Source organism: Myodes glareolus, chromosome 8 (assembly GCF_982192425.1).
Source record: "Myodes glareolus chromosome 8, mMyoGla1.1, whole genome shotgun sequence".
Classification (NCBI taxonomy): Eukaryota; Metazoa; Chordata; class Mammalia; order Rodentia; family Cricetidae; genus Myodes; species Myodes glareolus.
The window spans coordinates 98,674,879-98,688,909 of NC_142033.1; the positions used below are offsets into that span (position 1 = coordinate 98,674,879).

The following is a 14,031-nucleotide window of genomic DNA, read 5'->3' on the forward strand; positions in this document are numbered from 1 at the left end:
TACTTAACTATACTGAACCTTTTAATTTCTTGAGGTCTTGTTTATCTTTTGTTGGCTTTATTTCGTGAGCAGCTGGAATTTTGTCCAGAAAGTTCTTGCCTGTGCCTGTTTTGAAGTGTTTTCTCTCTAAGAGTGTGAGTGTTTGCGGCATCACCTAAGGTCTGGGTTCCATTTGTAGTTGATTTTTGTATAGGTTGAGAGATAGTCCAGTTTCATACTTTTATATGTGCATATCCAGTTTTCTTAGCCCCATTTGTTGAAGAGGCTGCCTTTTCTCCAGCGATTAATCAAGTGGCTGTAGTTGTATAGGTTTTTGTCTGGTCCTTTCCGATGTGCGTTTGCTTTTGTACCAGGGCCATGTTACTTAGTTCTTGCTCTGCAGTGTGACTTAATCTGAAACGGCAATCTCTCCAGCATTATTTCTTTTTGCTCAGGATTGCTTTGGCTATCTGGAGTCTTTTGAGTTTCTTTTTGAAAGTTAAGATTGTATTTTTCTACTTCTGTGAAGAATGTCATTAGTATTTTGGTGGAGATTGCATTAAATCTGTAGATGGCTTTTGATAGTATAGTCATTTTTATATTCTGCCTAGTCGTGATCGTGGGATGTCTTTTTCTTCTTTAATTTTTTTCAGATTTATTTTTTAAGTATGAGTGTTTTCTCTGCATGTGTGTATGTATACCACATGAATGCCTGTACCTAGGGAGGTCAGAAGAGGGTTTTGAATTTCTTGGAACTGGAGTTAAAGATGGTTGTGAGCTACCATGTTCATTCTAGGAACGTCACCGTGGTCTAACAAGTGTTAACTAGTGAGCCATTTCAGCTACATCTTCAATTTTATTCTTTAGTGTCTTAAAGATTTTCATGGTAGAGGTCTTTAACTTCTGTTGTTAGATTTATTCCAAGGCTTTTTAAATTTGAAATAGGTTTCTTTCTCTATACAGCCTTGACTGGCTTAGAACCCCAAACTGCCTATGTAGACCAGACTGGCCTTGAGCTTAATTCAGCTCCTGCCTCTGCCTCCTGAGTGCTGTGACTAAATGGCCTCCACTTCTCCCCACTCCACATTGTTTCTTTATTTATATTTTGAGGCAACTGTAAAGAGGGCTGCTTCTCTGCTTTGTTCAGTATGCACTTGTTCATATAGACAGCCTGCTGGTGTCTTTCTTAATGTTAACTTTGAATCCTAACCATTTTGTAGATAGCGTTTAGCAGATTCTGAGCCTTCTTGTTGAGTCATGAGGGTCTCTCGTAGAATTGTAACATCTGAAAATAGGATTTTTTAAACTTCCTGCTTCCTTATTTGTATTCCTTTTATTAACTTCTTGTATTTTATGCCCAAACTGGGATTTCATTTATTGGCCATTTGTGCTTTACTTTTTTTGAATTGTTTGTCCAGCCTTTGCTTATTTTAAAGTTTCCGTGTTCTGTTTATGATTTTATGTCCCTGTACGCAGGCTGCACACTCGTGTTACAATGTTGACTTCATTTTCTAGAGATTCTTATGCTGCCTTACATCTCAGTGGTCGGCTTGACGGCTAACAAAGAAAGCTTGTTTCTTTTTATTACGTGTCTCGTTTTTACTTACATTTAATTTTTTATAATTGTCTGGATTCTAGCAGAGTTATTTTCCCCATCATATTCTGATGTAGCTTCCTGGTGCCAGGCAGCTGTCCCGGAGAAGTGCTGGAGGCCTAGCAAAGAGTAGTAGCCTTTGCTAGGTTGCCAGTGGTCAGTCAGGCAATCAGATGCAGACTGGGGTGTTGGTGCCACCTAGTGTTGGTAATGGAAAACCAGTCCTGTGGAATATTCGATAATTAAGTATGCGATACTGACTAAATGTGGTTGGGTACACAAAATTTTAGTGAGCTGTAGGTAATCTATTTCACACTTGCTAATGATTTAAAAATAAGCTTGTAGATAGTTTTGACATTTTGTACAGAGTTAAATGTTTGAGTCATGCTATTATAAGCATTTTGAAATGACCTTGAAGATTTCTCAAACCTATTTCCTTAACGTGTTTTCATTACAGTAAAAGGGTTAATGACATAATTTTTAAATTGTAAATTTAGAAATACCTTGGGCCTTTAGAAGTAACGATGTGTGTGTGTATGTTCTCATTGAACAGCATCATTTTCAGTTTCTCTGGATTTTAATATTAAGTTATTGAAATTACTATGTGAAGTTAAGAGACTTTGAAAATGATCTTTTATGTTTTAAATGTTGTCGTTATAAGGTTCACAAGCCTTTCTCCATTTCTGGAGTGGTTGAGCAGTGTTGAAGTGCTGACTTTTAGCCCATAGAGGGCGCTAGATGACAGGGTGTGGTAGGTATGGTAGGTATGCCTCCCCATCAAAGAACATCTTTGTTGCTCAGAATCCTAAAATTAATTTCAAGACTACTCTGTAAGTCACTGTTTCATACTAGGAAAAGATTCTGGTTTTCCACAGTTAATAGGAAAAGGAATTATAGCTTCCCCAAACAGTATACAAGCAGTGTCTTAACCACATTTTCAAGCAAATGGCTGTTTTTTTTTTCCCTTAATTTCTTTGTGTCTCTAAACCTAATAAAGAAAACAAACAAGCCAAAAGTTGTGCTGACGTCAAAAGTCGAAGGAAGAAGTGGGAAGAGTGGAGCTTGCGGGAGCTGGGTTAGGTGGCTGAGGTGGCAGCAGTGTGGGCTTGGCACTCTGTCGTTTTGTTTCTCTTCTGTAGAGTGTTGGCTGGCCTTGAACTCAGCCCTGTAATCCACCCCATGATGGATTCCAGGCGTGTGCCACGCTGGGCTTTCACGTGTTCTCTTCAGCTTGAAATCTTCCCAGCAGGTACAGGCTTAAGCCAGGCTGGGGATGCTTGCACATGCTAACTGCTTTGTTTATTTTTTTATGGACACTTTCAGAATTTTTTTAAATTATGAACTGTTTTTCTTAGTTAAATGTATAGTAACAAACTTAGTGTTTTGACTGGGAAGAGAAACATTGAAAGTAGGTATTTTTAGAGAACATACTCTTCAGAAATGAGTTTTGGGGTTCCTTGTAGGTCTTTATTTTTGTTATTCAGCATTACACATAAAGCTTGGTCTGTGATGGTATTCTGTACTTTTCAGAGAAAACAGAATACTACCTCATTTGGGGTTGTGGCTCATTTGGGGGAAAAAAGGTTGGTATGTAAACCCACTAAGTTGAGGCTTGATATGAAAATATACCCCATAAATTATATATTTATAAATTTGCCTTGTTGGCTCTCCAGATTAAAATATTTTGCTTAGCTAACTTAAACAACTTCAGTTTTAAAACTTGGAGAAAGAAGTAAGTAAACATGTCAGTTGGTACCTATGAGCCAGCTAGTTTTCTCTGTACTAAGCATAAATTGTAATAACTGAAATTAAGGAATTGAGTATTGTTCTGCAAGGCTGAATGCTTACTGAATTTAAAGGCTTCCAATTTGCTTTCTTAAATATAAGTCTGCAATACTAAAAGTACATTTAATATATGAATGTATTATTGCACATGTTCTCAGCACTTTAAACATTAGTAAACAAGTGAAGCACTGCAGCTATGTGAGCTTTATAATGCCAGCGACTTTTCCCTTAGGAACTACCTAACGCGAAGGCAGTGTGCGAGAGCTTCACTCTATTGAGGATTTATTGGTCTTCTGGTGTTTGCTTTTGTTGTGTCGCAACTGGGCTTAGAACCCCAAACCAAGTGCCTGCTGTGCACACACTTACCAGTTAGCTACATTCCTTGTCCTTGTCTGTCAGGTTTGGTTTGGTTTGGTTTGGTTTGGTTTGGTTTGGTTTGGTTTTAGAGACGGGGTTTCTCTGTGTAACAGCCCGATCGTCCTCTGCCTTCTGAGTGCTGGGATTAAAGGCAAGACACCATCACCTGGTAAGGCAAACTATCCTTTTCAGTTTTAAAGAGCTCATTTAAAAATACCATCCTGGGAATATTTTGTATTTGTTGAATTGTCTTGGATGCTTGACTTATGTGAAGAGGTCACACATTTTCATCCTTGATGTGGTCTGGTGACAGCGTTCTCAAATAATTGCATTGTGTAAGGAAGGGCTTAGCAAGTAATGTTAAATATTAGTTCTTGAACTGAAAATACTTTAAAATTTTGTTTAAAATTGCTTTCTTTTATTTCTAATTGAGCAAGAAAGACAGATTATGAACAAATGAATCATTGGCATTCTGTCCACTTAAGGATTCTGCAAGATTTTGCCGTTCACACATTCGGAGCAAGTTTCAGAGCAACGCTCTGTTTCAGTGTAGTTAGAGCCCTGGAGGCTGTGCCTCTGTGTAGATTATACACATTATATTTTGGCATGTCATGCGTACTTAAAAATATTTTAGCTGATTGAATTGCTACTCTGCATTTCCTTTTCTCTTAGGTAAGCCAGTGTGGGACATCAGAAAGACATTCTACACTGGAATTTGAATGCAAGGTTAATAAACTTTGAAAAAAAATAGAAATACTGTAGCTGTTGGTTGGGTACTGCAGACCCTCAGACCCTGAATTTTCTGTGACCATTTGCCTGCCGGAGCAAACAACTTGTTTTCCTGTTCTTGCAGCTGCTCTGGGCATGAGACCCTCATGAGTTCCTGCTGTCAGGGGAGTGGGTTCTGGTGGGCTTGCAGCTGAAAGGTCCTGAGAGCTAGGGCGTGGCCATTAGTCAAGGAGAGCCTAACACAGTGAAAGGGGCAGTCTTGTTTCAAGGATGACCCGCGTCTGACTCGCGAACCTGTGGTGCAGGCGGTGTGCTACAGCTGTTTTTATGTTCATTAAATTTTGCCATTTTCATAGGGTAACTATTTCTCCCCCAGCCACGGATCAATTAATAGTGTCTGCAATGATAGGTAGTTAGTATTTATTAAAAGACTGAATTGAAGCAGGGAATAATTAAATATATCTGGAAGAGTCTAGATTTCCAGAAATGTAAACAAAGAAAATAGCTAAGGTCACTGAAATTGAGAATTTCTCCACTGAAGTAATTTATAAGCATAACTAAATTGATTTTTCTGATCATAGCTTCCAGAATGAGTGCTTTAAGCCTCAGTAAGCCCAGAAGCAAGGTTCTCAACCTTGACATTGAAGTTACTGACCCACTTGGGTCAGTCCATTTCTACCTCGTGGGTTAACTGTCGAGTTTAGAGTTTCAAGTGAAGCTGGAAAAAAAAAGGCAGCGTGCTTGAACTGCCCCCAAAGGAGAAGTCTGTGTGGGTGCAGTCGCGGTTCTGTATCCGTCAGGTGTGTTTAGTGGCTGGCTCTGTTGGAAGAGTCTTTCGCCTTCTTTTGGCAGCTGCCCCTTCCCCTGCAAAAGGCAGCTCCATTTGGTGCGAGCAGCAAATGGCTCGGACACTAAACAGATAGAAGGGAAGCATTAATGTCTGAGCATTAGTAGCCTAGTTACAGATTGTACTGCGTCAGCCTGCTCCACACCCCGAAGACGTCAGGTGACTCCAGTCCTGCTGCAGCTGTGCAGCAGGGAAGACTGCAGACTTAGGTTGAGGAAACGAGGATTCCATGTCTCGGGGAGAATTTCGCCGTGCACAGTTTTTCTGTTGGTATGCATAATTTGTAACTGCTGCTGGAGGGCAGATCGTGACAAGAAATGGACGGTCAGAAGAAGCACTGGAAGGACAAGGGTATGTGTTTTCATCATTCATTCGTTTTTATGTAACCAGGAAGATTTCCAAGGGTAAGCTTTGCAGTTTAGATGGCCTGCGGATCGAGAGTGAAGGCTGAGCTTGTAATGCTAAAGATTAAACAAGCAGCTGCCTTCTGTGTTTTCACAGTTGATCGTGGATAGGGAAGATGTCATTCTGTGTAGTGGTATTTGATTTAGTCTTTTCAGTCCTGTTTGTCGGGTTTCTTTTCTAATCTTGCATGTTGACATTGGTATGAGATTAACATCTCATTTTTTGTTCCTTTTGGTGTGGAAGATGTATAACCGTCATGCCGGTTGGTGTGCCTGAAATCCAGCCATAGGTTTGTAGGCAGCAGAATTCATCGCAAGAGACTTCCCTTTGAGATGGAATGTGAACCCTTGAAGCTCTTGAACACTTTTTAGTTTTTATATATCTTGAAATTATTCAGATGTGTAGTTTTAAATGCATATCTAAATTTAAATTTATGCTAACCTTTGTCCTTGTAATAACCAATCAGTGATCTTGGTCCCCCTCCTCCCCCTTGAAAGCTCAGATCCTTTCAAATCTCAGTGGATCACTGTGTAAGAATTTCAGCCTGCAGAGTAGTAAAGAGTTGACTGCTGAATATTTTAACAGCATTTTATTATGTAGCTTGTCAGTTGCTGTTTGAGAGAGAGAGAGAGAGAGAGCTTAGAATAAGTTGTCTTAAAAATTATTAGAACTGTTTTTAGGTGCCTAAAATAAACATTTCCCTCAAGAATGTTTTTTTGTTGTTGTTCTGTGTTCCTGGTTACGTTCAAGTTTTATAATTCTTTTAAAATGCTACTTCCTTCTAGAACAAAATGATTAAGATTACAAGCATTTCTATAGCTGAGCTTTAAAAACAACAACAAACAAAAACTGCTCAGTAAAGTAAATGTGGGGGAAAGGTGAGTTTAACGTTGCAGTCACGTGAGACTTTGTCAAGTCTTTTATTCAACATAAAGAGGGGAAAACAGCTGTGAACATGTCATGAAGTTAAAAAAGGATTTTTCTCCATCTTAGTTATTAAGTATCGAAAGTGAAAACTGAACCAATATGCTAGTTTTTTGATGAGGAAAAAGCCACAGCAGGGCCCGTTTTGCAACTTTCCAGTCTTCGTATGAATGATTTAAATTGTAGACTAAAAATGTTAAACTTTTACTTGTTAAGGTTAAGGTAGTAATGTCGGGATATAAAGTCAAGAAATTAAGAGGCAGTAGAACCCATCTTTTATCGGAGATTTAAAGGCCTTTAAACATGAACTCAGCTTCACTCTTGAGTACCTCTGCAGAACCTTGTCTTGTTTATATGTAAACCTGGTGACTTTTTTTGTGCCATTTTTTTTTAGTGATTGTTTGAGTCAGTCAGAACACTTAACTATGTTTTTTTTCTTATCCTCAGGTTCTTAATTGATATTTTAATGTTTTTTCTACCAGCTGCTAATGTTACAGATTATAGAGTAAGATTTAAATTGGAAATCACCGAGATGCAAAAAGCAAATGAGTTTTTAGGAGGAACCTAGGCTGAGGGCGTCTAGGTAAAGTTAAAATACATGTACTGCATCTGCTCCCTGTGTCTGCGCTCCTGTACTCCCAGACTGCCCAGCTCTGACAGCAGCCGCACATGCTCTGATTGCAGGGTGGGGTTTTGAGACAGCATTTCTCTGTATCTTTGGCTGTCCTGGAACTTAACTCTGTAGACAAGGCTGTGCTGGAACTCACAGAAATCCGCCTGCCCTGTCTCCCAAGTGCTGGGATTCAAGGTGTGTGCCATCTTGCCTTGTGTTTTTTGTTTGTTTGTTTGTTTCTTTGTTTGTTTTGCTTTTATTTATTTATTTTTGATGAAGTTTTAAATGTGTTTGCTGTTTGGGTGATTTTGTTTTTTTCATATTAGATATTTAATCTTTTAGGGTAAGACCAGAATTATACTTGGTATTATAGTCCTATTTTTCTGTTCATTAGCAGAATATTTTGATAAATGTACGCAGTATTTGATTATTGAGGTTATATGGAAAACTTAGACTAAGATAAAGGAAGGCTTGAGAGTCTGTCTCCTCAGTGGGATGCAAGGATGCTTGTAACTGTCGGCAGCAGAGACAGCTCCACACTGTAGCTCACAAATCTGGGAGTTCTCTTTCAGATACCTCCGCTCAGGTAAAACTTGATCCTTGCCAAACACAAGAAAGAATTTTTGGATCATTTTGCTTCATTAAAAGAAATTTTTGTGTAAGCACAAAGAATAAGAGAAAGAGGTGCCCCAGAAGAAAATCCATTGCCATGACTACAAGTGTGGGCTTCTCAAAGAATTGGAGTTAGCAGTAGGCATATGCATTTTGGTGGTGCTCAAAGTGCATCTCAAAGGATTGCTAAGAAACTTCCTACAAATGAGATGACAGAAATGACTGTGTCATCGATCGTTCCTTGGGTGTGAGCAAAATCCGATAAGATAGAATCAGGAGCCACTAGGGTTGCACAAGAGAGTTAGGACATCCCCCCCCCCCCCAGCAGTGGGTTGTTTTTGTTTGTTTGTTTGTTTGTGGGGATGTGACTTCTGATGAGATCCCTAGAAAACTGCAAATGTTCAGTATATTGGAATTCTTGATTCTTAGTAAAGCTAAAGTGCTAAAGTGAAAGGCTCCTTTCCCTTCCCTCCCCCATAATTTTCCTGCCTTCCAACCACACTTGCTTCATAATCACTAAAAAGATATAATCGAGACAGTGGCTAGAATTTTCTGGACTGTGTAGGACAATAGCTAGATGATAGATTGGTGGGATCAGAGATGATAGAAAGTTAGATCTGGGTCAGGTTTTCTCAAGACTCCTCTGGTTCATTAAAAGATTACTGTGATTCTAACCTATTACAGCAAGTTCTACAGGGCCTGGCAATCTGGTGTCATTCATTTTATAATTGGGCAGATTTGGAAAAACAGAAATCTAGGATTTCAAGCCTCGGTTCTAGTATATTTTGATTTTGGCCAGATAAGACACTTCCTCTAAGGTTTTAGTTTATTGTGTAAATTTATGGTTCCAGTTTTGAAGGTCTTTGGTTTCATGACAAGATGCCCTAGAAGATAATGTGGTTTGTAAGGAAATAATGAACTTTTTGATGTTTTAAAGTAGGAGAAGGTTAGTTTGTGGTGCTGTATAAGCTGGAGAAGAACCTAAAAGCCTGTGTTTGGGATGACTGTAGCAATGCCCAGATAAGAGCTTATCTGAACCGCATCTGAAATAGAGGTGAAAGGCAAGTCACAGAGTTGAGGAGACTACTGAGGAAATACTTGGCATTTGCCATGGATTGCAAGACTATTGAAGTTGCAGTCAGAATGAATGAAATGACTGTGCAAGGCAGATGGATACAAGTTTTATTCTTCTTAGTTTTTTAAATGCCAAATTGAATTTCAGAGACTTTGAATTTGAAGTGATGGAAATGCCAAGAAATGATAAAGAATGAGAAACATACAAAGTGAAGACAGACATCTTTTTGAAACCTGAAGCTAGGGCAGGACAGTCAGATAGCACCTCCATTAGGGAGCGTCTGGGAACGGTAGCTTTATCTCACAGCAGCAGCCGGAGTGGGGCAGTGGAGTGGGGCAGTGTGCTTCGCCAGCGCGCAAGGACTAGAGACTTCAAGGATGGCTGGCTGGAGGGAAGCTGTGAAGGCCGAAGATAGACATGATAGACAACCCTGTCCGCTTTTTAGGAGAAGGAGAAACCTCGCTCATTCTTACTCCTGTTTGTGGATTGTGAAGTTTAACTGCTGTGGATGACCTTTGTGAGTGGTTTCAGTTGTATGGCTTTGGAACAGTCTCTTGTGGACTCCCATGGAGCTCCCTAGTCTTGCTTGTCATTTCTAGTGTCTGTGGGAGTTTAAGTGGTTGAGGATGGGTAGGTGCACTTGTGGTTACCAGGGGGAGGAGCAGAGGACCTGCCTGGTGCTTGAAGTGCTGGCTTATCCTTTGAGCATGGGCAAGAGACAGGCTGAGAAAGGAGCTCGTAATTAAACAATTTTAAGACCTACTGATATTAGGGAGGTACCTGGTTTTAATTCTAAACTTAGCTGAAACCCAGTGAAATTTAGGTCTTAACTTTTTCTTCTAGAGTTTTATGGTGGTTGTTTAGTAGCAGGACTGTGTGTTGTAGAAAATTTAGAGAGTGGCTTTGGGTTTAGTAATGTAGTATAGAGGTTACATCGTACATATTCTGTTCTATAGTTTTGAGCAGTTCAGTCGGCATGTCCTCCTTTAAAATAGCTTGTTGCTTTACTATGTTGGTGGCGAAATAAGCCTTCCCCTGTTTGTAACTATAAGCAATGCTAAGTTGAGTATAAGTGAATAAAATTCTGTTCTTATTCATGGTTACTAAGTTGATGGGTATTTGTGCTGTAGATGCATGTTTGCAGCATTGCGTTTCAGAAAGATTGTATGAATTATTGCTTGGAGCAGTGAGTCTTGGAGCCATGTAGTATATGTATTTCTGATGGTTTTAACCTCAGGATAGGTATTTTGTCAGTTTTAAGTAAATTAACAGAATTTATCGGTTTGCATTTTTATAAAAGTAAATATACATGTTTTCAGTGGTTATAGAAAAATAGAAATCTTCAAAGGATATATATTGGAACCAGTGATGGAAATTTATTCTCTTCCTTCCCTTAAATCTGAGTATTTCTAGGACTGCTAACTACTCTCCTAAGTTCTATATGATGGCTGAATTAAAATGAATCTTCTGGAAGAACAGTGCCACTAAAAGGGTTTTTACTCTTTTTAAGTTAACTAGTACTGACTATTCTGTACTAACTCACGACGTGCCCACAGCAGCCACCCAAGGCCTTGTCCCCATGACGTGCCTGCTGTTGTGTTTGCTCACATTGTGCTCGTGGGCTTTGTCTTCCAGGTTTTATTTGGACTCTGTAGTATTTAGACCTGTTCTTCCCACATAGACATGGTTTCAGCTCTTTAAACTTTCTTTGATTGTGATTTGTGGCTTCTGTTACGATTATTATAAGTGGGCTCTTTTTCTGTAAATTCCTAGAAAGCAAAAACGTTGGTTTTCTCACTGGACCTCAGTGGCACTGAACAACTTTTGTATACAATGACAGAGCTTTAACAGTTTACTCCTGGCCTTGAGAAAAATACTTTTTTTTAAAAAAAATTGGGGATTTAGGATTCCCTTTTTCCCTTTTCTTAAAGGAGTGATGAAACAACTAATAAATTAAAAAGTTTAGAGGACTAGAGAGATGACTCAGCAGTTATGAGAACTGGCTTTTTTTCTATAGGACTCAGGTTGGATTCCCAGTATTCACACGGCAGTTCACAACCATCTGTAACTCCAGTTCCCGGATCCGACATCCTCTTCTGCCCTCCATGGGTACCAGAGCCACACATGGTGCACAGACAAAAATACAGTCAAAATACTTTTGCAAAAGAATTTTATGCTATACTTGCAGATAAGGTTTTGGTTTTTCAAGACAGGGTTTCTCTTGTGCCGTGCTAAACCACTGCATTTATTTACATATTCTAACATTTAGTTTTGTAGATAAGGAAACCAAGAAAACTAAAGATACTAAATTACCATAAAGCTGTATCACGAGGCCTTTATTTTGTAGTTTGTATGTGAACAACCAAAGAATGATGGGGGGAAAAGCTAACGGCCCGTGTTTAGATGTTTTACCCATGCATAGTCTTACGGCAGCTTTTTTGTACATGGCATATCATTTACCATTTATTTTTACGTGGTCCTCACTCTTTAGTAAAAGAGCAGTAGTCTGTTATGCCAACTGTGGAAAAAGTAGGTGTGGTTAGTAGGTTAGTATTCTTAAAAAGATTTAAGTCTACTTAGACCTCCACCATGCCTGGGATATAATTTCTCTTAAGAACTGGATTACATACCTGAATGTAGGAAGAACATTTAAGCAGTGAATAGAATTCTCTTATTCTTGTGATTTTGTTTGTTTGTTTGTTTGTTTTAAAACTTAATCCCATTGCTAGAATTTGGGCTTAAGGGAGTTGAAATTAATTTAGCCAGCGTTTTGAATTCTTGGAACTGTGTGTGCGAGCAAATTACCATTCTCTGCTTCATCAAAGCCAAGATACTCATCTAAAATACTAGGTACATATTAATCTGTTTATTGACTTTCATATTTACTTTGCATGTGAGCTGTGGTAGGCACGAGAAGACTAATTGTGCTGGCTTTTCTCAGTTACCGCCGTCTTAATTTATTCTGTATACATACAAACCGACTCAGAGATGAAAAGCCGTGACGTGTTAACAGTGACCTTGCATATCTGTAGATGAGAGTTGAGCATTGAAATGGCTTTGGGGATATCTCCTTTCAGACTACAGACTTTACAAAATTGTGATTTTTTTTTTTTTGTAATAATGTGATCAATCAAAAGCTATTGCATGTACTCTTTTTCTATGTATGCAATTTTTATAACTAAAAATTATCAAATTTTGGACAAGTAAGGAAAATTTGGGTAGGAGTAGATAGATACTACATTTTAAAGAGAATATATTTAGCTTTAACTTGAAATGGTAGTAAATCTATGGGCATTCATTGGGTGGCGTAGAAAAACTAAAAATGTGAACTTAGGGTATTTTCTGCTGGTTTTGTGTTGGTGCCCCCACACACAGTTAAAATATTTCTTATTTTGTGTGTGTAAGTGTGTGGGCTCCTCGTGCAACAAAGTGTGGGAGATGAGAGGACCGCTTCCTGGGGTCAGTGCTCTCCCGTGTGGGAGATGAGAGGACCGCTTCCTGGGGTCAGTGCTCTCCTGTGTGGTGTGCCAGGTGCCTTTGCCCACCGAGTCCTCTTCCCAGCTCTGGTTTTAATTATTAGTGAGCTGAGTGTGGTGATTTGGAGGTCACTGTTTTCTTTCTTGCTTTCTTCCTCTCTCTCTCTCTGTCTGTCTGTCTGTCTCTCTCTCTGTCTCTGTCTCTCTGTCTCTCTAACTTCAGTGTGAACTTGATTGCAGGCAGCTGGCCTAGCACTGTTTTCAGTGATGACAGGTGATGGCCTGTGGTTACCAGATGTGTGCAGCTCTTCTACCTTGTGTGGAGCCACTGAAAGAAAGATTGAGTTCCTTTAGATTTAAATTTTAGTTCAAGTGCACTATACCAAAATAATCAAAAGTTTTCAATTATTTTTCTAAATTATAGCTGTTTATAAGTTGATTGACTTACATGTTTTCCACAGTTGTAAGGGGAAATTGCTGTTCAATTCATCTTGGATCTTTAAAAAGGGCGTTCATAAACATTTTATGTGAGAGTTAAAAGATTCCTGGTAAAAAACAAGTCCTTTATCTGATACTTAAGTTTTATGCAAACTTTATGCATGCCTGATGTATGTCTATGTACCACACATGTCCCTGGTGCCCTAGAGGCCAGGGGAGGAGTTGGCCCCTGGAACCTGAGTGTGCGCTGCAGTGAGCCATGGTGTGGGCACCTGAACACACCTGGGCTCTCTGCTCTCCAGCATGCCCTTAATCAGATATTCAGTTTGCATTTTCTCCCATTCTCTGGACTGTTTTCTTTATTATGTCCTTTGAAACATAAAAGCTTTTATTATTAAGAGGTTTAATTTGTTAACTTTCTTTTGTTTATGTTTTTATGTCATACCTTAAGAAATACTGCCTAATACAAAAATCTTGAAGATTTACACCTTTTTTTTATTTTAAAAGGCTTGTTATTTTTAAAAGCTTCCCCCTCCCCATACTTGTATGCATATGTAGGAGTGTGTGTGTGAGTGTGTGTGTGTACATGCGCATGTATGGAGGTCAGAAGACACCTTGTAGGAGTTAGTTCTTGCCTTCTACCATGTGGGTCCAGGAGATAAAAACTTGTATCAAGTTTGGTGTAGGTGCCTTTACCTACAGAGCCATCTTTTCACCTCATAAATTAACATTCTTATGTAATATAAAGTAGGGAAATCTAGTGGCATTCTTCTGCAGTTGGACATCCAGTTGACGCAATAGCTTAGTCACCTGACCACAAATACAGGAGTTGGTGTAGGAATCTTATTTCTCTTATGCTCCTGTGTACTGCTTACATGACTGTAGGGCTAGGTGAGGTGGTTTTTTTTTCTTGAGACAGTCTTAGCTACATAGCTCCAGCCTACTTTTAGTTAACCATCCTCTCATTAAAAAGCTTTGTAGGGAATTTTGTAGTGAAGAAATATGAGCCCTATAACTGCATTGTTGTTTTCCAAGGTTGTTCTAGCTCTGCCTGTCTCCGCGTTCCTGGCAGCAGGATGACCAGCGCATGCCCCCGTGCCTGCTTCTGTGTGCAGGGACTGCTGGGGGCCCTGCCCGCTGAGCTGCTGCCCCAGTTGTTTCTCCTTATGGTAGGAGGTCCTGCTGGGAACACAGCAC

General features: G+C 39.4%; 1 protein-coding gene across 4 annotated transcripts in view; it reads left to right on the forward strand.

The window, feature by feature from the left end:
• Positions 1–14,031, forward strand: part of Rtn4 (reticulon 4) — a 59,984-nt gene that overhangs the window by 27,341 nt on the left and 18,612 nt on the right. The window contains exon 1 of one of the 4 annotated variants that reach the window (XM_085692323.2): positions 5,392–5,642. The exons of the other annotated variants lie outside the window; for them this stretch is intronic. Within the exon in view, the coding sequence (XP_085548449.1) occupies positions 5,609–5,642 (34 nt within the window). The 5' untranslated portion in view covers positions 5,392–5,608. Of the gene's footprint in view, positions 1–5,391; positions 5,643–14,031 lie in introns of those variants that run through there. 4 annotated transcript variants of the gene reach the window in all.